The sequence below is a fragment of the Acipenser ruthenus genome, chromosome 7, assembly GCF_902713425.1.
Source record: "Acipenser ruthenus chromosome 7, fAciRut3.2 maternal haplotype, whole genome shotgun sequence".
In the NCBI taxonomy this organism is placed as follows: domain Eukaryota; kingdom Metazoa; phylum Chordata; class Actinopteri; order Acipenseriformes; family Acipenseridae; genus Acipenser; species Acipenser ruthenus.
The window spans coordinates 43412545-43438543 of NC_081195.1; the positions used below are offsets into that span (position 1 = coordinate 43412545).

Genomic DNA, 25999 nt, shown 5'->3' on the forward strand with positions numbered 1-25999 from the left:
CAATCAGTGTTGGGGGAAAACAAAAGAAGACGCGCGTAGTGGAAGTGTGCGTTGTGAGGCTGAGCATTGCAACTGAATATTTATACGTTATAAAACTAAAACACACCACCACTCTCCTATTTAGAGCACTAAGTACATTAGTTTGGATCCAAGCAAGACTGTCTCCAAATAGGTAAGTCAGTTCAATTTTTTGTTTATAGTACCGTTATAAAAATAACTGGGGCAATTTAATTAAACCTGGTTTTGATCAATTATATTTGCTGCAAATGTTTAAGCTTTAAACACTAGACAAAGCATACTAGTAAATATTTTTTAAACCCAGTGACTTCCCATATGTTCAAATTTTGAACATCTGCTTTGCCCCAGCCAGACCTGCGTGTAAACAGCAGCTGGAAGCTACATTACAGCTCCCCCGCGCCTCGCCTCGCCCCGCCCCCACCCCGTTCCTAGTGCCGACTCTATCTACAATAATTATTAGTAAAATGTTTGAGAGACGTTAAGATTAAAATAGTTCATTTTAAAGAAAGACAGATTCTAAGAAACATATGTATCAGAAGTCTTTCTCTCCAATCGTTTTACACACACACACACACACACACAAAAGGTGAATTTGTATGTTATTCCCTAGGCAGATGTAGTAAAGCTCATTTCACATGGTGAACAAAAACACGCATCATTTCTTTCCTGTCAATCAGCTGATCTCTGACATCTGAGTGAACATCATAAAGTTCTGTGGCATTCATTGCACCCTTTTCAAGAATATAGGTTAACTTCTGAAATATGGCCACGACCGAATGCACAAAAATACCATGTTTACATGATGCATTGATTACTCGATATGCAATTACATCGGTCGAAACCTAGGTTATTCACAACATCGGTTTATACATTTCATAACAGACTCAGATTGTTCATCTGGCTCTACATAAAAATCCAAAAGGACCTCGTTCAATTCATTTTAAACATCAACAAAGAAGCAGCCAACGGGACAAACTTACTGTTTCCTTAATTTGAAGAGACTAGCAACAGCACAGGAAGAACTGCTTGGGTACGTGTGGCGCTTATCGATTACATTTTACGAACGTTTCCTAAAATTGAAAATATATGTAAATAAATGTGCAGTTTCTGAAGTGTGTTTTGTTCTTAGGAGGTGCAGAATCTCCGATATATCCTCGCCACTCTCCATTGGTGATTTTGTTTAAATTTGTTCTGTAACTAAAGCGTTGCACTCGTTCTCCTACCGACTCGCACCTCTTCACTCCAATGTGGCAAGGGAACCTGAATGTCTGAGTTTATAGGAGGACACATGGTAGCGGAGCCGTGAATTGATTGATAGATGCCGATGATCGGAATCCGCTGTCGCGTATAGGTTAAATTGGGTAGGCATACTTTTGGAAGCTTTGGATGGACAAAAAATACATAACTATATTGCACCCCTGTATGATCACTGTGCTTAATTGTCCCAAGTGGGGAAACAAAATACACATTGAATCATTTCACTGGCAACTGGCAAGGAAGTGACAAAAAACGGCCAGGCCAGTTAAAAAAACAACCTACCATGGTAAACACTTAATAGCTGACGTGCTTTTTCAACACACCACAAAGTAGCTTGTTCCATCAATGGAAATTAAAATTGGGATTCGAGGGATTGGCAATTCAGAAGCTCAGAACACTGTACTGTGGAATAACTGGGAGATTTTTTTTTTTTTTTTTTTAACATATCATGATGTGAAAGTTGTTGACAACTTAATTTCTGTATTGTCTTATATATATATATATATATATATATAAATTATACATACATACACACACACACACACACACAGACACACACACACACTGCTGTGCAAAAGTTTTAGGCATGTTGCATTTTTCTACTCTGATGCATTATGACAATCAACAATTTACTTAAAGCCTCCACCAGTGTTTTCTACTATTATACCAACCTTGACTTGCATAAAGAAGGCAAAACATTGAGTGAAATAGCTTGCGTCACTCGATTTTCAAGGTGAGGTATCCGAAGCATAATCAACAAGTACAGAGAAACATCATCTGTAATTGACAAACCCAAGACTGAAAGACCCAAAAAGCTGCCTAACAGGGATAAGCAATACTTGAAGATAATATCCTTAAGGAATAGAATGAAGACAAGCATTGAATTGACAACAGAACTGTCAGAAGGCACAGGTGTCATTGTCCATCAAATTAACAGTATGAGGTCACTCTTGAAAGGGGAACAAGACTAAAAGGCTAAAATATGCACAAGAACACAGAAATTGGACTATGGAACAATGGTCAAAGGTGCTTTGAACTGTTGATGGATGGACAACGACACCTGTGCCTTCTGCCAGTTCTGTTGTCAATTCAATTTCTCTGTACTTGTTGATTATGTGTCGGATACCACACCTTGAAAATAAAGTGATGCAAGCTATTTCACTCAATGTTTTTCCTTTGTGCAAGTCAAGGTTGTTATAATAGTAGAAAACACTAGTGGAGGCTTTGAGTAAATTGTTGATGCTCATAATGCATCTAAGACTTTTGCACAGCATATATATATATATATATATATATATATATATATATATATATATATATATATATATATATATATATATATATATATATATATATATATTATACAGGGGGTCACATAACTGGTACGCATGCGCATCAGGCATATTATCTGGTTGTGACCCACACCTGCCTAACCTCCCAATTTTCTATTGCGTCTCAAGGTCTCTGGGATCTGTCAACCATCTCCAGGTAGCTGAGCTTATTATCGCTGACCATAATTAAATACCAGTCCTCGTATTTCACTTAAGGCCGGAGGGTTCCAATTCACTAAAAAGTCCATCCCTTTTAGTGCTATCATTGGCTGCTTCAAGGATTATAAAAATAAAAGACAGTGATAAGTGGAATCACTCATTCAAACATCAATCATTTTCTTTTAATGGACACTTGAAGCAACCAATGATAGCAGGGATCTTGATTTAGCTGTCCATTCAGAGAAGAGGGATGCAGTTATGGGGAGTGGCATTGTGGAAGCTTGCTGACACTTCGCTTCCCAAACTGAGCGCGGATGAGAGGAGGTGTCAATGTTTGAGAGCCATTGCATTTAAACTTGAGTTTAAAAAAAAAAAAACATTTACTTAATTGTTTAACTTAAAATAGTATTTTTTTCCTTCCATTATATCCTTCTATAAATACAGTTGTGCTGTCAAGCTAACATGTTCAACAACACTAATAAAGTTAAGAAGTGTTTTGTTTTTTTGCTTTTTAATCCCCAGGGCTGGAATTTGGTGGTAGGCTATTGAAATAAAGAGACTGTGTGATGATTTGTTACATTGTAATAACCAGCAATCCGGACTCCTACTTAAACATTCATAAACTATTGTTGTCTTTGGCACTGCCATTAAGCAGTGCTGCTTGTGAGCATGTGTTTTCACAAAAGAAAATATATATCAATCACACCTATCAGCCTCAGTTCTTTCTGCCATGATGCATATTCATATGTGTAAGATGACCATTGAAACCTTTGCTCCTGAACCCAACATCATTGACGGGTGCAATCCTTTTGAAAATTGGTGCTAAACTGTTTTGAAAGTTTAGCACTAGGGATCCTACTGGTGCTAAATTATGAAATACCGCCCTAATCAAACCCCCCCCTCACAACTTCCCACAGGACACAAAAATTCTCTCCTGTGTATGTGGATGAGTGGGTGGGTCATTTGAGTAGTCCCAGACCCAATGAGAAAGTAGTGGTGCCAGAATTTAATGTCGCACGTGCTTTCTGCAAATTTGCACCCCTGATCCTTGACATCCCAGTTGTTTGAACTGTCGGATGAGGTGGAGCAAGATAGCGACTTGGATGATGACCCCTAATTAGTTATAGTTATACAACGAATTAAACATTTTATATCGCACATCTTTTACAAACAACAAAGCATGTATTCATGAGTAATCTTTGTTCCAGTTCATTAAAATTAATATATTTCTTTAATTCATAATGTCAAAACACTCAGAATTCCAAGGTACTTTAAACAAGAGAGGTACAGTAGGCATTTATTCTAAAATTCCAATTTCCCAGTATTGAAATTCACCATTCTGAGCTTCTAAAAAAAACTCATCTCTGATTGTGGGCTTCTATAAAAATCCCCGATCCCTGGTTCTGAATCCCTAATCCCTAATCCCTAATCCCTGATCCCTGATTCTTGTTATTTCCATGTGGTTTCACAGTCTACAACGCATCTTTTCAGTTTCATAGACCCAGATAATCAGGGCAATGCAAACCAGACAGAGTATACTGAATATGGCAGCAGTGACAAATGTACGTTATTTTTTTATTTATTTATTTTTTTTAAATATTGTTCAGAAGCAGCTGGAAATATAGACTGATGCTACCAAATCCATGTTGCCAATTCCCTGGGGTAAATGTGTAAAGAGGGTGGTCAAAAGACTATGTTCTAAGGTCCTGGCACCAAGATCATTTAGTTGCTGTATGCAAGCACTCACAAAAATATATCATTATAATGTAACGTTTTTTTTCTTTTTTAATGGGGGAAAAAATATATATCTTGATGATTTCTGCGTTTTGAACAGCAATTTCTACTACTGTGAATGGCTGTACTGAATAGTTCTCCAGTCTTGACACTGAGCTGCCAGTAACATGCTTAGTGCTGGGATGAACATATTTTTTAATATTAGAATATTTGTTGAAAATTCAATATATAAAAAAATCTATACTTGGTACCAAGTTAAAATAAATTACCCCCCAAAAACTTGAGAAACAGATGTCATTTATGCTATGATTTCCTTTGCATGATATAGTTTTCATGCAGTGATTAATGAGGTCTGTTAAATGCATAAAACAAACATTACTATACCATTTAAGATTTGTATTTACTGTTTAATCTTTTACAGTCCTAGTTGTTACTTTACACACATCTGTTGCCTCCATTGTACAGAAGAAATACTGCACTTACCATCCAAAAAGTACTGTGGCTAATCAGAAAATGAAATACTGTACTGTAGGTCAGCCATTGATGAAGCAATCCCCTTGCTGTTTCTGTGAGCCAAGATGTACATGACCACCTGGGCTGGAGGCTTTTGCAGTGGTTAAACCCTATAGTCCCCAGAGCATTTCTTTGGACCATAGGATTCATATTAAAAGAGGAGGATTATGAAGTGAATCACAATTAAACCTGATCTGAAAAGTATTACAAGCCCAACATGGTCATCTGAGTTTAAGGGGGAGATCTGGTCCAGCCATGTGATAGCTTTAACATGCTCTCTTTTAAAGTAGAAAGGGTGGGGTGTCTATTTTATATTTAAATGTCCAGCAGGAAAAGGTTTTATATATTTGTGTTACTTAAATCAAAGCAAAACACGCACCAGTCATATCCAGACCATCTGTAGTTCCATGCACCACACTGTTGCTCCGAGAGTAAGAAATAGGAGAGGCAGATTTAAACATATGTTTTGAAAACGGATAAAGAAATAGGCAAACTTTAGTGTTGACCCCGTCCATTGAGAAGGTGTAAGCCTAAATAACGTTGTTAAATTCAATACAAATATTAAACAATCTGGCCTCGCAAAACATTTCAAACCTGGAAGTGCAGCATTTGTTGCAATAAAACCCTTTTATTAAATACATGGCTAACCCTGAATAGCTAATCATTAATTCTTTAAAAATTAGTCTTAAAAATTTAAGCAAGCTGTGCAATTTGCGCTTTTATTTGTTACAAGAAGAAAAGAAAAATGTGAAGGATTGTATACCACCAGAAAAATAACTTTGTACCATTACTGTACCAGCCAAGTGAATGATTTCCAAAATTTGTTGTAAGAAATTTTATTTTTTTTATGTTTGTCTTTTTTGTTCTAGACTAAGTTTGGGTGAGGAGGTGAAAAGGATGAAACAAGACGCAGTGCGAAGTGCCAGTTACACAGTGGAGTGTGAGGATTATGTCCATGTGGTAGAGTTCAGTCCCTTTGAAAGTGGTGCTGCAGGTGCCCTCCTTGCCTATGGCGGAAACCAGTATGTTGTGGTGGGATCATGTAGATTCCAGGTTTGTAACGTACTGCGCTTTTGTGTCTTTGTCAGTGTTCAATAGAAATAAACACCTCAAACATGGCCTTATTTAAACCAAGGTTATGGTGACGGCATAGCTATGGAACAGCCATAAACTTTGATTTATGTGTGTATCATTTAAAAAAAAAAACACTTGTATTCACTTTAGTTGCTTGTTCCCATTGCTGGTATTATTTCAGGCATTAAGTCACAATGCTTTCAGTAAAGTGCACTTTGCTGTATTCCATGATTCTATTTCAGCGAGAACCTCATTTTGACTAACACTGCTAACGCTTGTATAACAGGTGGTGGCTCGACAGGAACAGACAACCATGCAGTCTCCCACCAATTTCTTTCACGAAAATAAGGGACAACCTCGGCATACAAAAACTATATATTTTTTTTTGTCTCTGGAATTGCACCATGTAGGAGGAGGACACAGAAGTGGATGGGATTGAATACACAACTCTGCGTGTGTTCCACCATGGAGTTCGTGTGGATGCTATTGCTTGGAGCCCAGAGTCAAGATTAGATGCTCTTCCTAAACAGATCAGGTAAAGATATTGATACTTTTTAATTCTTAGAAGATTATACTTATTTTATTAAGAACAATCTTAATAAAAAAAAAGCTTTTGTTTTTTTTCAGGTTTTGTACAGCATCTGCAGATAGAAAGCTGAGGATTTTAACATCTGATCTTCAGGACAGACATGAGGTCAAGGTAACCAGAGTAGATAATAATATTAATAATGCAACTCTGAGCTTAAACATGATTACCCTTGGAAATGTTTTAAAACATTAAACTGAGATTTAATGTGGAAAACTTGCATTCTCCAACTAAACGTACCTGTCTAAAACAGATGGACTGTCAGCAAGGCCAATAAAATAGAGTGCTTATTTAAAAAATTGTCATGAAAGAAAATGACAGTTATTGAAATGGAAAATCACTGGGCCTACCCTGATCCATGATACGTTGTTGACCTCTTCTAACCAAGTTTAGTACATTTATTTTAATTGAGTGAAGGGATGGAAAATATTAAGTTGGGTTTGCTTGCCAGATTCTAAATGCCTGAAAAAATATCTAGCAGTACCCGATGTTTCACGCTTCAGTTCCAAGACCTCCATAGCTTGCCCAGTGTTTCATGGTTGTTGTGACAGGTCCTTTCGATTGAGATTTGAGTGGTTCAATGAATTGACTCTGGGGACTTCAGTAGCAGAAAACAATCTGTTCAACTGGCCTGCTGCCTTTCTGGATTAAAGGAATACTCTATATCAGTGGATTTCAACTTTTTTTAAAACTACCCCTTCTGTCTGGAGGTTTCAGCTCAAGTATCCCTACAATTTTTGCTCTACTGAATGATATCACAGTTGCAATAAAAGGCAGAATAATCTGATTAACAAATACATTTTAAAAATCCTGTTTATTTTTAATATCTAATTTATGTCATAACAGTTTGGGACTGACAAACTGCTGGTTTAAGACAGAGTACCAAACAGTAGGCCTAATTCTTAACATTTACATGCACAGAATTAAAAGACAGTATTTGGGAATCTCTTTGGAAACACATGTATTTGTTTTCTATTCGGCAAAGATATTATAAATAATCCAAAATACTATTTACTTACCATCTTATCATCCTAATTGTATGCCATTTAAAATGTTTACAACATTAAAAAAACATTAACCTCAAGATAAAACTATAATAATGAACAATGATACACTTTTTATTAAAGCCAACAAAAAAGCTATCCAAAGGGACTCAGGATAACTTTCTGTTGCTTTGGCTTTCTGTAGACTCTGTTGTGTTTTATTCTTTTGTTTTGGCTCGAGAAACGATACACAGGATAATCTGGATGTACTCAATCAAACACCGAAAACAATTCAGCCAGCTGCTATTGCTGTTACTAAAATGCAGCCGTACCTAATAAATAAAACAAAAAAACGTCAAAGTATGAGTACTGTGATGGTTATTTATATTTACCGGAGCATTTATACTTCTAGAAAAATGGAGAAACATTGTGCTTCACTGATTAGTATTCAATTATACGACAAGTTGAAAACTGCAGTTCATGAGCTGCACAGAGCGCTCTCCATAGTCAGAATCGCCAGACGCCTGGTTCACCTCCCCTAACATCAGAGTGGAAATCAGCTCGATCGAAATCACACATGTGTAGAGGTGGATAATAATTTTGAAACTATACTACACTAACCCATGAGCTGCTAAACAAAATTGAAGTATTTATACATAGCGGTTTAGAAACCATATATAATACTGTTAAAAACAAGTCAATTCAAGATCATTATATTCTTTTATTTTCATGTCTATTTTTGCATTTCTGAGTCTTTCTGCGTACCCCCTTGGTGTTTTGTGTAATTATAAACTGCTGTTTCTACTTGGATCATTATTTGTGGTGTTTACTAACTATTCCAGTAAAAGAAATGCTTCTGAAAAAGGCTCTTCAAGGCTGATTTGTGGTTGGTGTTTTGTATTTTTGTGGACTTTCTTAATTTTAATCCTGGGTCTTGATTAGGGGAACCTCATCGTGGCAGGAGTTATTTAAAATTTTCTGTGAGAAAAAATGTAATTTTTTTTTTTTTTTTTTTTTTTCTTTTTAAGGTAATGGACGGTCACTCTGATTATATCAACGACTTGGTCTTCGATCCAAAAGAGGGTCAGCAGATTGCTTCAGTTAGTGATGACCATACTTGCAGGTATGTACAAAAAATGAATTTCCAAGTGTAGAAGCTTTATTCATATATTCATCACAGTGTTATCCGACTAAGTAAGTACCTGAAAAAACAACTTGAAACTTGGTGGAAAGTCCAATACAACCAAGGTCCACAGTTTTAATAATTGTAGTCAGAAATAGGAGACGTCTGTTAGCGACACCCAACGCTAGTTTATTTCTTTTAAAGTAATTGTAGCTAGCAAAATAACAATAAATATTAGCCATTTTGCACTTCGATTAGTTACATAGGTCTGAAACGTGCAGTTTTAAAATAAACACATGTAATAGCACACATGTATATTCAATTTAAAATATGATACTGGATACCAATGAATGAATGTGCATGGCAGACACATTTTATGGAACTATTTTGTTAGGTACATTTACTTTAAGATGCACAGCCTGGCCACTTTATTAGGGCTTGTCTATGCCATTGGATTTGGCATTGACCTGCTTAGTGTGAAGAATGTTCTCCGGTGTCCCTTGATTGCTCTTTAATGCTGCGGTTTAATTAAGCATTGTTGCAGGTCAAGGCTACCCAACAATGCTGCACTGGTAGAAGTGGCTTCTTTCAAGACTATAATGCACCATCCACTGTGCCAGTATTGTGCGTGAGTGGTTTGTGATACATGACAGAGACGTCAGAAATCTTCCATGGCCACCAGTCTGATTTTGCATGTTTGGCATGAACTGGACCAACGCTTTCATCATCATGATCCTCTATCTACCTGTCTGTACCAATTGCGTGACATTTTATTGACTGTATGGATTAACATCCCTCGAGGCACCTTCTAGAATCTTGTGGAGTCTATTGTCCTAATAAAGTGAGCAGGCAGTGTATGTTGGGTATACAGAGAGTTTAACATAACACAGTCCTGTATGGCTAATCTTCTGCGGGTACCAATAGAAAGGTTTCTAATTCCACATTCCTTGTTTGGAATGTATATCCCATTCAGAAAAAAGGTACTTTAAAGAACTGCAAGAAACACAAGTACATGCGTCTTTGATTTTAAAGGTGATCTGGAGGTTATATTGCACTTAAGGCAGGGTGGGAAAACAGGCAGATTTGGGCTTTGAATGTTTTCTGTTCTTTCTTAATGGTGCAGAAACCACTGACACAGCTCTTCCAATATGAAATTTAAAACTAAGCATAACACCTACAAACGATAAATGTTGGATTTGCACAAGTGCGCTGGAAGTTAGTTTTTCTAAGTAATTGGTTAAATGTGGTCATCCAATTTACCTATTCATCTTACTCAGAGTTTTTTTCCTACAGGCTTACTAGCACACCAGTTAAATGCTGCATTGTAGTTAAGCAGAGTGGAAAAAGAGCATATACTGTAGCTGTTTGTAAGTGGGAGTCCATTTATATTTCCTGATTGCATTTGGTTTCTGTATTAAGACTACCTGATAGCATTAGCAGGCATTAATAACCTATAACAATACTGGAACAGCTGACGTCTAGCTTGGCTGTTCCTTTTTGTATAGATCAGCTTTCTATACTGGTTTACTTAAAACAAAACTAATGATTTGTTGCATTGCTGTTGTAGGCAAGTAGCCCAGCATCAATGAAAAGCTCTTATGTAATGGTTTTTGACACTTGTCACCTGCTAGGAATAGAAATGTACTGTTGTGCAGCCTAACCCTGCGGTTTTATTGGTGCTGTAGAGTTCGGGCAAGTGGATTAAAGCAGAATAGTTGTGTGTGTGTTTTTCTTTTTAATATGTTAGATGAAAGCAGCCTGGTTTATTGTTTTTGATTTTATAGATGCAGCTTCATATTAGCAGTATGTAAATAGGAAAATCTAACCCATTACTGCCTTTTCCAGACAGCATAAATGTCAGCAAACTGCATTTGCACATGGACATACAATTCCCTTTAGTGGATTGGCTCATTAAGAACATCTGGTAAGATGACAGGAACTTAAAAGAACATAGAGTTAACAGAATAATTCCAGTAAATCTTACCTAATATGAATGACGTTCACTTGTAATTCTCACATTTTCCTATGTAAAAGATGCAAACAATATGCTTAACATATATTTGATTTTGTTATTAGTACTAATTAACCAAATTCACTGATCACATCTTCCAGGTATTTCAATGGTGCACTTCTGCCACATCCCTCTCCTGTCAGAGGCCACATGAAAATGTGCTCAAGATCTGTTCCAGGATGACTTGCTGCAAGATGGAAGAGTAGTAAAAATTACATGGAAGGGAACAGTCAGTGCATTTAGTTCATTAGTAACAAAATATATATATATATATACATGTACCATTAGGAAACCAAACACATTTACCATAGCATGTAATACATAATAGTTAAGATGTCCTGGAATTATCTGACTTCAGAATGTTGGAGGTGGCAGTGCTGTAACTGCTGCATTACGTTACACTGTGTGTGTGTGTGTGTGTGTGTGTGTGTTGCGGGAGAGCCTGTGCCAACCTGCTGCTTCCTATTTAAAAACATATATACATAGATTAAGTTTTTTTTTTTTCAGCTTTATCTTTTTTTTAGACTCAAATATATAACCCTCCTCACATTGACACACTGTCCATCTGTCCTTTTTTTTCATCTAACATATGTTGACATTTAATTATTAAAGTTGAAAATGGTAAGTGCAGTACATCTGAATCAGCTCAGACGAAGAGTGCCGGATTTGAAAAACTACTGCAGAAATATTTGTGTTCAAATCAAGATAGGGGTGGTGCCAAAGAAAATGCGCAAATTAAAATCTGCATGAAGATATGCAAGTCTGTCATGTTGAGATTAATATGGAATTCAGGAAAAACAAAAAAAGTTAGACTGATCAAGTTTAAAAGAAAATGCTCTATGCAAAGTAAAGTTATGCCAGAAATGTGGCCACATGGATAGAAGAGGAGATGCAAACAGTAGGCAGAGGTTCCATGTACCAGCTATTTTATGGAAATTAATTTAGTTAAATGTGATAACTTTGTGTTTTTCTGGTGATCCAAATTGTATTCTGATTTGAAAAAAAAAAAAAAAATGTGAAAGCTTCTCACAAACTTAACTTTTTTGTTGACTTTAGAAGTGGTAATCAAGCACAGGTTCCACACTAAAATCCCAGTTGCAAACTTTGTTGAGTCAGCGATATTTTAATTGAAAGCTAACCATGTGAATAATTAAAGGTTTCTTAATGTGTCTTCATTGGGATTGTTTGCTTCGAAGTTTGGACAGCGTGTCAAAAAAATCCTTCAACATTTGGCAAAGAATATTTTTGCACTTATTACTGAGGGGATCCATGTTGTCTTCTTACTCTTTATCGACACAAATGCATCTCCAATGTGGGAATTCAGATTAGTTCCAGCATTTACCTTTCTCAAAGTTTTTAATTTTTTTCTTTTTATAAATTTAGTCGTCGCCAATTATTTTTACCCCGGTTTTCACCCCAATTTAGCATGCCCAATTATTATCTGTATCCCCGGCTCACCGCTCGCAACCCCCCCACCGACTCAGGAAACGGAGGCTGAAACACGCGTCCTCCGAAACGTGCTCCTTCCAAGCCGTCATTTTTCGCACTGCAGATCCACAGCAATGCTACCAGACCTATAGTGCCGGAGGACAACACAGATCTGGCGGCTCCGCTGCAGAGCCACAGGCGCCCTATCGGCCACAGGGGTCGCTGATGCGCGGTGAGCCGTGGATTCCCCTGCCGACCTAAGCCCTCCCTACCCGGGCAGCGCTCAGCCAATTGTGCGCCGCCCCCTAGGAACTCTCGGTCACGGTCAGCTGTGACATAGCCTGGATTCGAACCAGCGATCTCCAGGCTATAGGGCACATCCTGCGAGGAGCGCCTTTACTGGATGCGCCACTCGGGAGCCCATTTTCTCAAAGTTTTAAAAAATATATTTACTTGCATCATAGCTACTAATGGTGCCCACTGATATAGTGAACTTTTCAGCCAAATACTTTCTGTTGGGACGGTGTGGGATGGGGGAGCGAAAGAAAAAATGATTACAAGCACAGGGCTGATGGATGAAAGGTCATAGATTTGGGTAAATATTAGTTACAGTTCATTCTCCATCCAGCAGCCTGTCCTCTTGAGTGTCAAACATTGAGGTACAGGACATAGGTGCCCCTGTATCAGCTAAGTTCTTCATTCACTACACAGCAAAGTGTTGCCTTTTAAATCCTGCATGGGTTAACTCATATTGCCAAATATTGCTGTCAGGATTATTTGTTTTACATGTGGTAATTTGGTTTTCAACTGTGTTGTTAAGGTGTAGCTGTAGCTGTGGAGGAGTCCAAAACAAATGTTTGGGGAATACAGCACAATTTTGTCAATATTGGGTTACCTGTTTTTTTTTTTTCATAACCAGTCTATCGTCTTAGTTATCTTTGTAGAGGATTTGAACTGTCAGATCATGTTACTATTGAGCTATTTTTTTTTTTTTTTGCGTTCTTAAAGTTGAACAGCTTCATGGGAGGTGGTGCAGATCACTTACCAGATTATGTCAGCTTGAGTACAGGTTATTTAAGGTCAAGTTCATTTGGGTTCTTTCAAAGAGGATGTACTGTATGCTACTGAAAAACCTCATAGCAGCTGCTCTAGTTATGACATGGGGCCGGCAATGGGAAAGTGATTTGAAGTTCTCTCTTTCACATTTGGTAACCCAAGGCTGAATCCAGCATTTATTCCAAATGAACTGTTGCCCACTTTATAAAACCACTAGACACTGTAGCTCATAGGCTCAGTAAAGTATATACAAGACGGCCTGGACTGAATTTGTGTGGAAATGTAATTTCTCTGTCCGGTCAGTTAAGGCTGTTGGTAAAGTAGTACAGAGAAGCCCTGTTTTTGCTGCACCTGGTCTGTACAGTAGATTGGTGCGGTCAGTGCTGAGAAGTGCCTGTCTTCTGATGGTCCTAAGCTCTATAGATAGTAATTGTTTCAAATGTTTTGTACAACCACCCTACCTTGTTCTAGTCACAGTTCTGTATGTGAAGTCAGTCTTTTGTTTTGTGTGTTTGCATACTGCTTTAAAAGCTTAGTTTAGGGGAAGACTGCTTCCAGCTGCAGAAACCTGAATGTGAATACAGTATTTTCTTCTAATTTTTATCAATATCCGTATTTATATATACTAATTGATCTAAGACTTAGTTGACCCTAGAGTTTGTATGTTCAAAATTGCAAGAGGATGAGCAATAAAAACTAAATAGCTCCGCACTTGCTTTTAATAATAGTTTCCAGATTAGTTCAGTGGTGAACACTGGCAATTCAAACTGGGCATTCAGTATTGATTCTCAAATTTTGTCTAATTTTGTTTTTAAAGCAGATTTGACATTAACATAAAACCTTGACATCTGCATAAGCTTTGAAAGGATACCATTTCAGGGCAAAATTTGAACAAATCTTCTACATTAGCTAATCTATTAGCATTTCAAATAAACCACTTGTGCTATTTATTAACTTGAGAAAGCTGCAAGCGTCTCATTTTAGAGGGCAGCATGTTTCTCCAAGAAAAAACAGTGTTATGGTTTTGGCATGGAATGGTGAGCTTGTCAACTACATATACCAACTCTTACAGTAGTCCTCTTTAATTTGTGCAATACTGTTCATCTGTTGAAAATGACTTCATACAGATATGTGGTTTAAATCAGACTATTGAAAGTACTTTTTGATGAACTGTGTTCCCTCTTTTTTTTCTCTGAATAGTGTCGTACAAACTATGGTCTATATAGTCTAAAAGTTACTGCTCCTTAAATTTGAAGTAGCATTTTCCACATGGTATATCTCTAGAGTAGTCCCAGTCCTTGGCTTGTAAACAATTAAATTTAAAGGCTACAGGGCATAGTTTCAGGTTTTCCATATTAATCCAGTAAATTTCAATTTTATTACTTTGGGAAATTGTTTAGAAAAAAAAAAGCAAATAGGAATAATTAACTCTGAATGCTTCACAGCAAATATTGCCCTTTGTTCTTTCTCTTGTCAGCAGTACTAGTCAAGTAACAAGCTGACACAGACTTAATTGCACAACTGTGCGTTTTACTGAAGAATGAGTTATTGTTAGTAAAGTAAGCTAGTTTTGCTGTATTCCCAAATTAACATGTAAATATGTGCATGCAAATGTCTGCAATTCAAATTAAAAGTACCTTGTCCTAATATACAGTATACAATATCCAGTAACTAAGCACAAGATGTTTTATTGTATTACATTGCTGTTACAATGAGTGGAGTTTTATGAATTGCTTTACAAATTGCTAAGGGCTATGAATTGGCTACAACAATTTTATGATTAAATTAGCGGAAATAACGTTTTTTGTTTTCATAAAGCTGCCAGATAAAATGTCAAGGAGTTCCTAACTCTTGAGAGAAGTAAAATTATACATGGAAAATTAGAGTTGATTTGTGGTGCCGTGTTAGACATAAATCAGTCCCGATCACAAATTAACGTAATATTCATAATTGAACTACCATAAAAAATAGACATTTAAGTAGACTAACATGAAATACTTTTGTGTCATTTGGATTTAGAACATAAGAACATAAGAAAGTTTACAAACGAGAGGAGGCCATTCGACCCATCTTGCTCGTTTGGTTGTTAGTAGCTTATTGATCCCAGAATCTCATCAAGCAGTTTCTTGAAGGATCCCAAGGTGTCAGCCTCAACAACATTACTGGGGAGTTGGTTCCAGACCCTCACAATTCTGTGTTAAAAAAAAAAAAAAAAAAAAAAAAAAGTGCCTCCTATTTTCTGTTCTGAATGCCCCTATATCTAATCTCCATTTGTGACCCCTGGTCCTTGTTTCTTTCAGGTCGAAAAAGTCCCTTTTAGAATTTGGAATGCTTGAATCAGATTGCCACGCAGTCTTCTTTGTTCAAGACTAAATAGATTCAATTATTTAAGCCTGACTTCATATGACTTGCCTTTTAAACCTGGAATAAGTCTGGTCTCTCTTCTTTGCACTCTTTAGCAGCAATATCCTTTTTGTAGTGAGGTGACCAGATCTGAACACAATATTCTAGATGAGGTCTTACTAATGCATTGTAAAGTTTTAACATAACTTCCCTTGATTTAAATTCAACACTTTTCACTATATATCCGAGCATCTTGTTGGCCTTTTTTTTTTTTTTTTAATAGCCTTCCCACATTGTCTAGATGAAGACATTTCTGGGTCAACATAAACTCCTAGGTCTTTTTCATAGATTCCTTCTTCAATTTCAGTATCTCCCATATGATATTTATACCACACATTTTTATTGCCTGCGTGCAGTACCTTACACTTTTCTCTTAAATGTCATTTGCCATGAGACTGCTCGGTTCTGAATGCTGTCTAGATCATTTTGAACAATGTTTGCTGCTGCAACAGTGTTTGCCACCCCTCCTATTTTGCATACTGTACCAGAATCTAAGTCATTAATGTAGATTAGGCATAGCAGAGGACCTAATACTGATCCCTGTGGTACTCCACTGGTTACCTCACTCCATTTTGAGGTTTCTCCACTAATCAGTACTTTGTTTTCTACATGTTCACCACTCCCTAATCCATGTGCATGCATTTCCTTGAATCCCTACTGCGTTCAGTTTGAGAATTAATCATTTATGCGGGACTTTGTCAAAAGCTTTCTGGAAATCTAAATAAACCATGTCATATTTGCAGTTATCCATTGTCAAAGTTGCATCCTCAAAAAAATCAAACAGGTTAGTTAGACGCGATCTCCCTTTCCTAAAACCATGCTGACTGTCTCCCAGAATACTGTTACCATATAGGTAATTTTCCATTTTGGATCTTATTATAGTTTCCAAGTTTACATATAATAAAAGTCAGGCTTATTGGTCTGTAGTTACCTGGTTTGGTTTTGTCTCACTTTTTGTTTTAATATAACATCCGTTTCTATTTGTAGGGCAAAATCTTGTACCTGCAAATTTTTTTCAACCTCTGTCAGATTAAGTTAGTTTTTCCAGATGTCCCTCATATACTGCATACACAGCCAGTGGCAGTTAGCACCTCGTTATTCTGAACAATATGCAGCCCATAATAAAGTACAAACAGAGACCTTTGAGCTAGCCTGGTGATTGTAAATGGAAATGTGCTTGCTGCTTCTGTCTTTGAGATAGACTTACTGTATATTGAGAACAAAGTGGTTTTATGTAAAAGATTGGGTGAACATCTCTTAAGAGTATTAAAGCTGCCTTATTTGGACCAGAAGTACATGATCCAAAGTTTAGAATGACAGCTGAATATCATGTATTTCTTTCTTTTTTTTTTTTTTTTTAATTTAGTCGTTGCCAATTATTTTTTATTATTTTCTCCCAATTTGGAATGGCCAATTATTTTTAGGCTCAGCTCACTGCTACCACCCCTGCACTGACTCGAGAGGGCGAAGACGAACACACGCTGTCCTCCGAAGTGTGTGCCGTCAGGCGTCCGCTTTTTTTCACACTGCGGACTCACCATGCAGCCACCCAACAAATACAGCGTTGGAGGACAACGCAGCTCTCCAGCAGCTTACAGGCAAGACCGCAGGCGCCCGGCCAGACTACTGGGGTCGCTGGTGCACGGTGAGCCGAGGACACCCTGGCCGACCTAACCCGCCGTGCTGACGGAAATAGTATCTACAGATACTATCTACAAAACAAGCCAGGTTTATTCGCCTTGAAATCATAAAAAGAAAATTGACAGCTGGGCAGTGCAAGCCATCGGGAGATGCGTCAAAAATCACACTGGACATTTCCGTCAATGCTTTCCATAAGTTTACCAACTAAAGCATTGCTATTTTCTGTCAAATATTTACAATTTAAGATTGTTGGCATTAGGCAGTGTTTTAGCTGATGGATAGACAGTACTGTCACACAAAGTCACCAATAAATACCTCGGCTCTCTGCAATAAACAGTGGCTGTCCAGCAAAGCACAGCATTCTGACAAACTCATTAATACAGTCATTCTGCGCTTTTATTAAAGCGTGTGTAAAAGCCGCATAAGTGGATTGCGTGTCTCTCTGTTCACTTTTTTGTTTTAGTTTAATGTGTCGCTTATTTTTCAGTATGTTCTTTTATTGTCAGCGCGAACATATACCTCAATGCAGCAGTACTTGCAACGCTATGCATCCTCTGCCTCAACTGACCCACTTCTGCTATTTTTGCTTTTTGTATACTTCGAAACATTTGTTTTCTTTTGAATGTTCAGAAACTGATTTACACTTTCTCCCCATTCCTCATCCTCTAAAAATATTATATTTTCATGTACGTATTTCAATTTAGTTTTTGATCAAGCTAGTAGTTACTACGCCCAGCAATTGTCAGCTTCAACAACATTACTGGGGAGTTGGTTCCAGACCCTCACAATTCTCTGTGTAAAAAAGTGCCTCCTATTTTCTGTTCTGAATGCCCCTTTATCTAATCTCTAGATACAATGTCGGAGTCGAAATAAAACAACATTTTAATCAAAATATTGTGTATTTCTTAGAAAATAGTATCAAGAAAATATTGAATAGTCAAAAATCAGGTATAAATCAGTAAAAACTGACGTCCTGTTAAAAAAGAAAAAAAAAAAAAAAAAAAGTCCTGTAATTTTTCAATAAAATTCGGAATTAACCTTGTACGTCTCTGCAATTCAGTTAATTTAATTGAGATTCCAAAAAGAAAGACCAAAGCTCTAATAGATCTAATCAGAGGAATACATAGTGTACTACATATCTGGTCCACTTGAAATCTCCTTGTACATCTGCCCCCTGTAGTCATCGCTTTATTTAAATTAATTGTTTGGAATTCCTTGTACTGTCCTTTTTTCTATTTTTATAATTTTTTTAATTGTCACATAAATTAATTAGCTTTTGAAGTTTTAATAAAAACTCTTCCTTGATTTGTGCTTTGTAGTTTAGTTTTAAGCTATTTATAATACATATGACATATTGCCAAGTGATCATCTTTCTCTAACTTATAGGAGGCTCTCTTCTTTGCAAAAATGAATGTGCCTTTCCCAAAACAGATTGGAGATATATATATATATATAAAGTGCAGTTTCAATAAACACATGCCACAAATGCTCCCATACACAAATGCTCACATACACAGCACAGGCTGACAAAGTAATGATTCTATTAAAGTAAGGTTGACTTTATTAAAATCTGGAAAATGGAAAAAAGGGGTCAAATACATGACTGTTAAAAAAATAAGTCCACATATGGTAATCGCTTTAACTAGAGGATATATCAAATGAATTTACTGTATCAACTAGTGCGGGGACGAACACAAGATTTTCATGTTCGAATATTCGCTCATAATTTAAATATTCGTCAGGATATCCGTTCGTTTTGAAAAACTTTAAAAGCCGTTATATTGTCCAGAACGCAGGCAGAGTCAGCACAGCAGCAGGGGCAGGGGGCGTGGCCCCTGTGTGTGCCTTTTTATTACAGCAAGACCTTACAATATGTGACACGTTAAAGTAGAAAAATATCCCAGCAGTAAAGAATACGTTGTGTAGGCCTTACTTTGCCCAAGTGAATTCACTACAAAACAAAGAATGCCAAATAGCAGTTCAAGTTAAAAGTAGTTTTGTTTAATTCCTGAAATATAGTACGTAAAGTTGACGCTGCATTTGATTGATTTATTTTTTTATTTTTCATTCCTTGCCATTGCCGTTTTTTCGGAGTAAACAATGGCCATAGACACGTTTTCATAAAGTAACAAGGTTTACTTGTGCCTTTTTTGTAGCTGAATACATAAACAAAAACTGAAATTTAACTTTAAACACTTCAAGTAAAACAAACGTGGAAATGGCATTGTAAAGTGAAGGGGAAGAAACTCACCGTTTTGGTTCTTGTTTATTACATTCCACATAACAGAAAGTCGCAAAAAATGACGACCTTGCCTTTTTTCTGTCCCATGAGACTCTGACTCACTCTAAAGCAGCACATTTTTGACCCAGATGGCCTTCCATAGAGATCACTGTGCTTGTACATGCATAATCTGGTTTGTTTACTTTTTGCTTTCTAAAACTTTTAAATAGAGGCTCGAGCTGCTGTTTTGCTGCTGTTTTGCTCCCTGTTTTTTTTTCTTTAATTCACACAGAGCTTTTTTTCATTTGCCATTTTTGAAACTCGTGCAACTTCTGGTGAGGTGGTAAATAAGTGCAAGGTATTTTTGTCAATTCTAGCGAATACAAACATCTGATTTTTGTATCTGAATATAAATTGTTCGTTTATATGGATATTTGTCCCAGCACTGTCTCCCGTTCCATTTGGAAGATCTCTACACTTGAATTATATTTTAGCTGTTGCTTATGTAAAATATATTGTGACGAAATGGGTGTTGCTGTGGTATTATTTTACTTTATCCTTAAACGAACAATTAAAGTAGGAATCTTTGGTATGTAGTAATTATTTGCAACTGTTTTCTATCTTCACAAAATCACTGGACCAGACAGGCACAATTATAGGTATTGTATGGGTAATATAACCTTCACTGGCATGTAGTCTTTCCTAATAAACAGAATAACAGGGTGGGCTTTTCAATTTAGGATTGATTGTTTATCTTAGCAATAAGTATAGTGATCCAAGTGCACACCCTAGCGGTCAGTTAGCCTCATTCAATGGCCACTTAAGTTTACGGTTTTGATGGCTAGTCAATTCAGGGAATGGTTACACTCTCTCTCTCTCTCTCTCTCTCTCTCTCTCTCTCTCTCTCTCTCTCTCTCTCTCTCTCTCTCTCTCTCTCTCTCTCTCTCTCTCTCTCTCTCTCTCTCTCTCTCTCTCTCTCTCTCTCTCTCTCTCTCTCTCTCTCTCTCTCTCATATTCATATATATATATATATATATATATATATATATATATATATATATATATATATATATATAAACACAGCAGGGAAGGGGTTAATATCCTCCCTGCATAAAACATGTGCGTATGCACATTTTGTTTAATTGTTTTGTTAATAGTTTATTGTTTAATTATCACCCGCACCTGGTAAATATTGTAAATTAATGCCAGGTGTAGGGTATTTAATCTGAGTAGAAGGAAGCAGAGGAGAAGTGCTCTGCTTCCGAGCAGTCAAATATGAAGTAAGTGCTGTGTTAGTGTTTGTGGTGACAGGTAAACAGCTTAGCCGTCCTGCAAGTCAGTCAGGGGAATAACCTGTTTAGTAAGTACTCCAAAACGGAGTTAGGTTTTGTTTTGTGTTTGATTGTTTATTAAAAATAGCGCGTAAGTGTTTAAAACTCAATTTCCTGTGTCCTGGGACTGCTTTTAAAGGGGTAAACGAACGACCGTGAGTGTGTGTATATATATATATATATATATATATATAAATAACCATTATACGTCTCAATTTATTTTAATGTTATTGTTTTTACAGACCTAATTTCACGTGGAGTAAAGCGACTGTACTGTGGTCTGTTTGTGTCTCATGAATTTGTCTTTCTTTATTATTGTCCTTAGGATCTGGGATTTAAGTGGAAGTCAAAAAATATCGTTTCTACTCCGCTCTCCTGGAATGAGTGTCTGCTGGCATCCAGAAGATGCTTTTAAGGTTGGCAAATAATGTATCAAAGTAAAATGTCCCTTAGAATAAGCACCTTGGTTTCCAATGGAACGCAGACTAGGTAGCTTAGGTATATATTGTTTATGTTATTGCAGTGCATTTCTCATAGCATTCGAGTTTAAGTAAAACATTTTAAAAAATAAAATAAAAAACTTTTTAACTTCGTACAGATGAGATGGCGGACGCGAAAGAACAAGGTCCCGAAAAAACAAATATAAACCTACACAGAAAGCTCTGAAAACCTAAAATTTAAATTGTGGCATTTTGGATTTGATCTAAATTAGAAAAGGGATGAACTTGATTAAATCATACACGATTTGTTAAGTATACTGAGAATACAAGCAATCTTTCCAGCCACTTGAGAAGACGATGTCAATTTAGATTGCAGTGCTGCCACTGGAACAGAACAGAAAAATGAGACACAACCCCCAGCTACATTGGATTCCCTCATTGCCTTTTTCAACAAAAACTTGGTTAAAAATCTTGCATGGGCTACAGCAATTACTTCGTCCATTGCCAAGTTGATATGCAATTTGCAATGCTGAGCACAATGGCCATATTGTGTAAAGTAATGTGTTTTAAGGGAGGAATATCCCACACAATTGTGTTTTTTTTTATTTTCACATATATCAGGAAGGGTACCTTATCGACACATGTTGGAAATATCAGCTCTGTAGGCATTTCATGTATAGGTATTACTATAACAAAAAAGTTTTGGTAAAAAAAAAAGGCATTGAAAGATGTATTATTTTGGTACATTTTAGGGTGTAACACACTTTAGTGAAGAATGAGCAATATATTAAGTCCTTGTGCTCAATTGTAAAAATAATTATTTATATTTATGTTTCATGTTCATGATTTTTTTTTCTTTACTGTTAATGAAGATTGAATTATACATGTTTCATTAATAGATTATAATTAAGAATAACATGTTTTTGCAGAAAGAAACTTTTGCATACAAAAACAATGCTGGTCTCATTATTAGATTGCTGTACTGTAGGATAAAATGTATCTTTTCATGAAGACCACAAACCAGTGGATGTATTTCAGCATCTAATCTCACATTTTAATTGTATGCACTTCTTAACATTACAGTACTACAATAAAATCACATTTCAATTATGGTACAATGAAAAGTGATATTTTAAAAGTACTGTACATTTTATTGAAAATACAGTTGTAAAAAAAAAGTATGCATTGCAAATGAACAGCACTTGAAATCTGCATGTCCCAGCTGCTGTGCTAATTTGTCATAGTGGTCCCAGACACAGGCATGTTCTGATCACAGGCATTTTTAAACCACAGACGCAAACCGTCCTGAGCATCAGGATATTGAGCAAATTGGACACACTGATGACTTGAGTCCAGTTTGCAGTTCATAGGCCTGTATTATTGTATCCCAGTTTTTCAGAATGTTTGACAGTGTTCACGGGAATGTTGAAATCTGCAGCAACATCTTTCTTTTTTTTCTACGAGGGTGCATTATCTACAGTTTTCAACACCTCCACTTTTCTTTGCAAAGATAATGCAAGTTGTTTTGCACTGGTCACTCTGCGGTCCTTCATGGAAGTGTTGATGCATTAGCACTACGGCAACTCAAACTATGTCTAAGGTAACTCGAAATGTATCATAGCATCAGTAGTCCCAAAACAGCACTAAAGTACAGTACAGTGGTGCTAATCTGGGTGCAAGTTAATATATTTCCCAATATCCTTTACACTCAGCTGTTCAGCAGGAAGGTATATGATAGATAATCTTTATGTTACCAACTCCAATCAGTGTATGGCAAATACTTAACAGGCTTCTAGGTGAGTAGCTGTATATTTAAAAATGAAAACCTTTCCAAGTGCACACGAAGTTAATGGGAAATCCAAATAAACCTTAATGTCAGAAACAATTGAACTGTGGAAAAGAAAATGCTAAATTTATTGTTCTGCTTAGCACTTATTTCTGGGCGCAAAGCAACTTTCCCTTCAACAATGTGGAATCAGCAGTTCCCAGATTATGATTGATGGAGGCAAATGCTGGGTCAAAGTGAAAACATGAAAGAATATTTCAGGTCTGGCCCCTTAGCACTACAGAAAGCTGAAAATATATTTTGGAAAGAAATCAAGCAAAACTGTTCCATAACTAAAAGCCATTATTATTCAAAGTGGTGCTAATTTATAAAGAGAAGATTTAGAACCATAGTTAAGCGGCAGCCAACAGTACAACAGACTAATTTGGCACTTGCCCTACAGAGCCTCTTGCATTGGAAGAAAGTTCTCTGATTGGGCCAGGGGATGCTTCCATGCCTTTCCAATCTGTGGCTCTTTTGGGCTAACGGATGATTTCTGTAATGTTTTTTCTTTTTTTTTTGTTCTGATCACAGAGGACTGAGCTGAAAACCACTGCACACATTTATTGTAGATTTGAATCAAGACCCCTTTTATGTTGCTAGAACTTTACCAATATGTTTCTAGTGTCACGTCCAAGGTCTTGGGAGCCTGCTAGCTGGAAAGAAAAGTCCCCTAAAAAAGTAATAGAAAAAAAAAAAAGATATTCTAATCTTAAAATGAAAAGCCCAATATCTGAAGCACTGTATGCAAACACATTAAAAGACAACAGGCAGGGGAGAATGAGGTGATACTGACCTCTTGTGAAGGAGTCTGGAAATGTATCCTTCCCTGGGTCTGTCAAATCTTGCATGTTAAAATTATTATTATTTTTTTTAATTTTCTGATTTTATGTGTACCATAAAATCAGTCTATATGAAAGTAGCACCTATACGTCGTGCTAAACCCTTTTGGGTTTGTAATTTTGCAAATACATGTCTATCTATTTTATATTTTTCTTCATTCTAAGTTGCAGTTTAAGAAACAAACAGGCAATACTCAACTTTAATTCCTGCAAGGGCATAGAAAAGCCCTCAAACAGGTTAATATATCAAAAGCTTAACTTCTGCATCACTTTCATTGAAATGTCTTTTTCTTCTCTGCAGCTAATGGTAGCAGAAAAGAATGGAATGGTGCGGTTCTATGACCTGATTACCCAGCAGGCTATCCTCTCCTTGGACTGTGGACTGACGCCTCTCATGTCAGCAGACTGGTGCTTTGCAAACACGATAAAAGTTGGAGCAGTTGCAGGAAATGACTGGGTTATTTGGGACATCACTCGTTCCAGGTATGTCTACCAGTATGTTAGTTCTATGCACTGGGTTTAAATCCAGTTTGAATAGATCAAGTCTGATTTTGAATGGGATATGTTTTTAAAGATTTTCTATAAAAACAAAATATCTGTAACATTGTTTCTGCAGCTACCCTCAAGAAAAGAGACCTGCTCATGTGGATCGTACCAGATTGTTCAAGTAAATGGATTTTAATCTTTGCAATGGTCTTCATTTCTAAGTGTCTTCTGATGTGCCAGTATGAGGATGGGTCTCAAACTAATATAAAATTACAGTAAGGTTGAAGTGGGAGTACTGATTATTCTATACACGTGTCAGTCAAAATGTTTGTAAATTATCTTTAGAATAAAAGAACTAAGAACATTTTAACTTTGCCTTTTATCTACTGTATATGTATGCCGTTTTTAATATGGGATATTATAGTTAAAGCTTCTTCCAGAATAGTCCCCTTTGAAGTCCATTGTGTGGCCAACCGACTGCTTTGTGTTAATCACACGTGGCATGGGTGTTTTCATATGGCACAGATAAGCACATTTTCGTACAGTACACATTTTATGTTTCTGTATATATCCTGTTTTGTTTTTCAGGTGGTCCAAAGCAAATGAAAATATTTTTGCAACCACTGGATGCCCAGGGAAGATCAACAGTCAGCTGCTGGTACATCACTTGGGCCATCCTCAGGTAACTTTACTACAGTACCTTTATGGGTTATTATTTCTACCTAATTTCTGCTCTGAATGTATTATACAGTAGTGTATAATACATTCAGCAGCAGTGTGGAGTAGTGGTTAGGGCTCTGGACTCTTGACCAGAGGGTCGTGGGTTCAATCCCAGGTGGGGGACACTGCTGCTGTTCCCTTGAGTACTTTACCTAGATTGCTCCAGTAAAAACCCAACTGTATAAATGGGTAATTGTATGTAAAAATAACATGATATCCTATTTTACCTTTTTTAGTCCTGTGACATGACTTGTATTCCACTTTACATTGCAGTGTTATTTTATTATATACATTATTCAATTGTATTATTTTATTTTCCTCAACAAAATACGGCTCCCTTGTTCATCTGTAGCCTTCTTAATTGAACTGTCAATGTTTTTAATTGCAGCCCATTATGATTGGATCAGCCTCAGTAGGGGCAGGGTTGAGCTGGCACAGGACCCTCCCACTTTGTGTAATTGGTGGAGACCGCAAGCTTTCCTTCTGGATGACAGAAATGTGAACATGCACCTGTTTTGCTGCTGTCTGTTGTGTAAAAAAAAAAAAAATGAAGATAAACCTATATTGTGATTTAAATAAAGACTTGTTTTTGTACATTTTGTATGAACCTCTGTAACTTTGATTTACCTTTTGCAACTTTCATTGCTGCTGTAAAACAAATAAAAAAATAGATGCTTTTATTTAAAAAAAAAAAAAGAAATGGCAGGTATTGTTCGTATAATACCACATGTTTATATTTTGACAGAAGTAAATGATAAATAGTTTGGTTAAATGTCAGAATATGGCAGGAAAATCAAGCATTTTAAAAGATGATCAT

The 25999-nt window shown here is 36.6% G+C and overlaps 1 protein-coding gene across 1 annotated transcript; it reads left to right on the plus strand.

Annotated features, from left to right (window-relative positions):
* The first annotated feature begins 19 nt into the window (after positions 1–19).
* On the plus strand, positions 20–25781 carry nup37 (nucleoporin 37). Its single transcript, XM_034026692.3, has 10 exons — positions 20–172; positions 5882–6065; positions 6497–6621; positions 6714–6786; positions 8684–8778; positions 21195–21285; positions 24278–24459; positions 24593–24643; positions 25051–25144; positions 25571–25781. The coding sequence occupies exons 2-10, from the start codon at positions 5910–5912 to the stop codon at positions 25682–25684; spliced, it is 981 nt and encodes a 326-aa protein (XP_033882583.2). The 5' UTR covers positions 20–172; positions 5882–5909; the 3' UTR covers positions 25685–25781.
* The last annotated feature ends 218 nt before the right edge of the window (positions 25782–25999 follow it).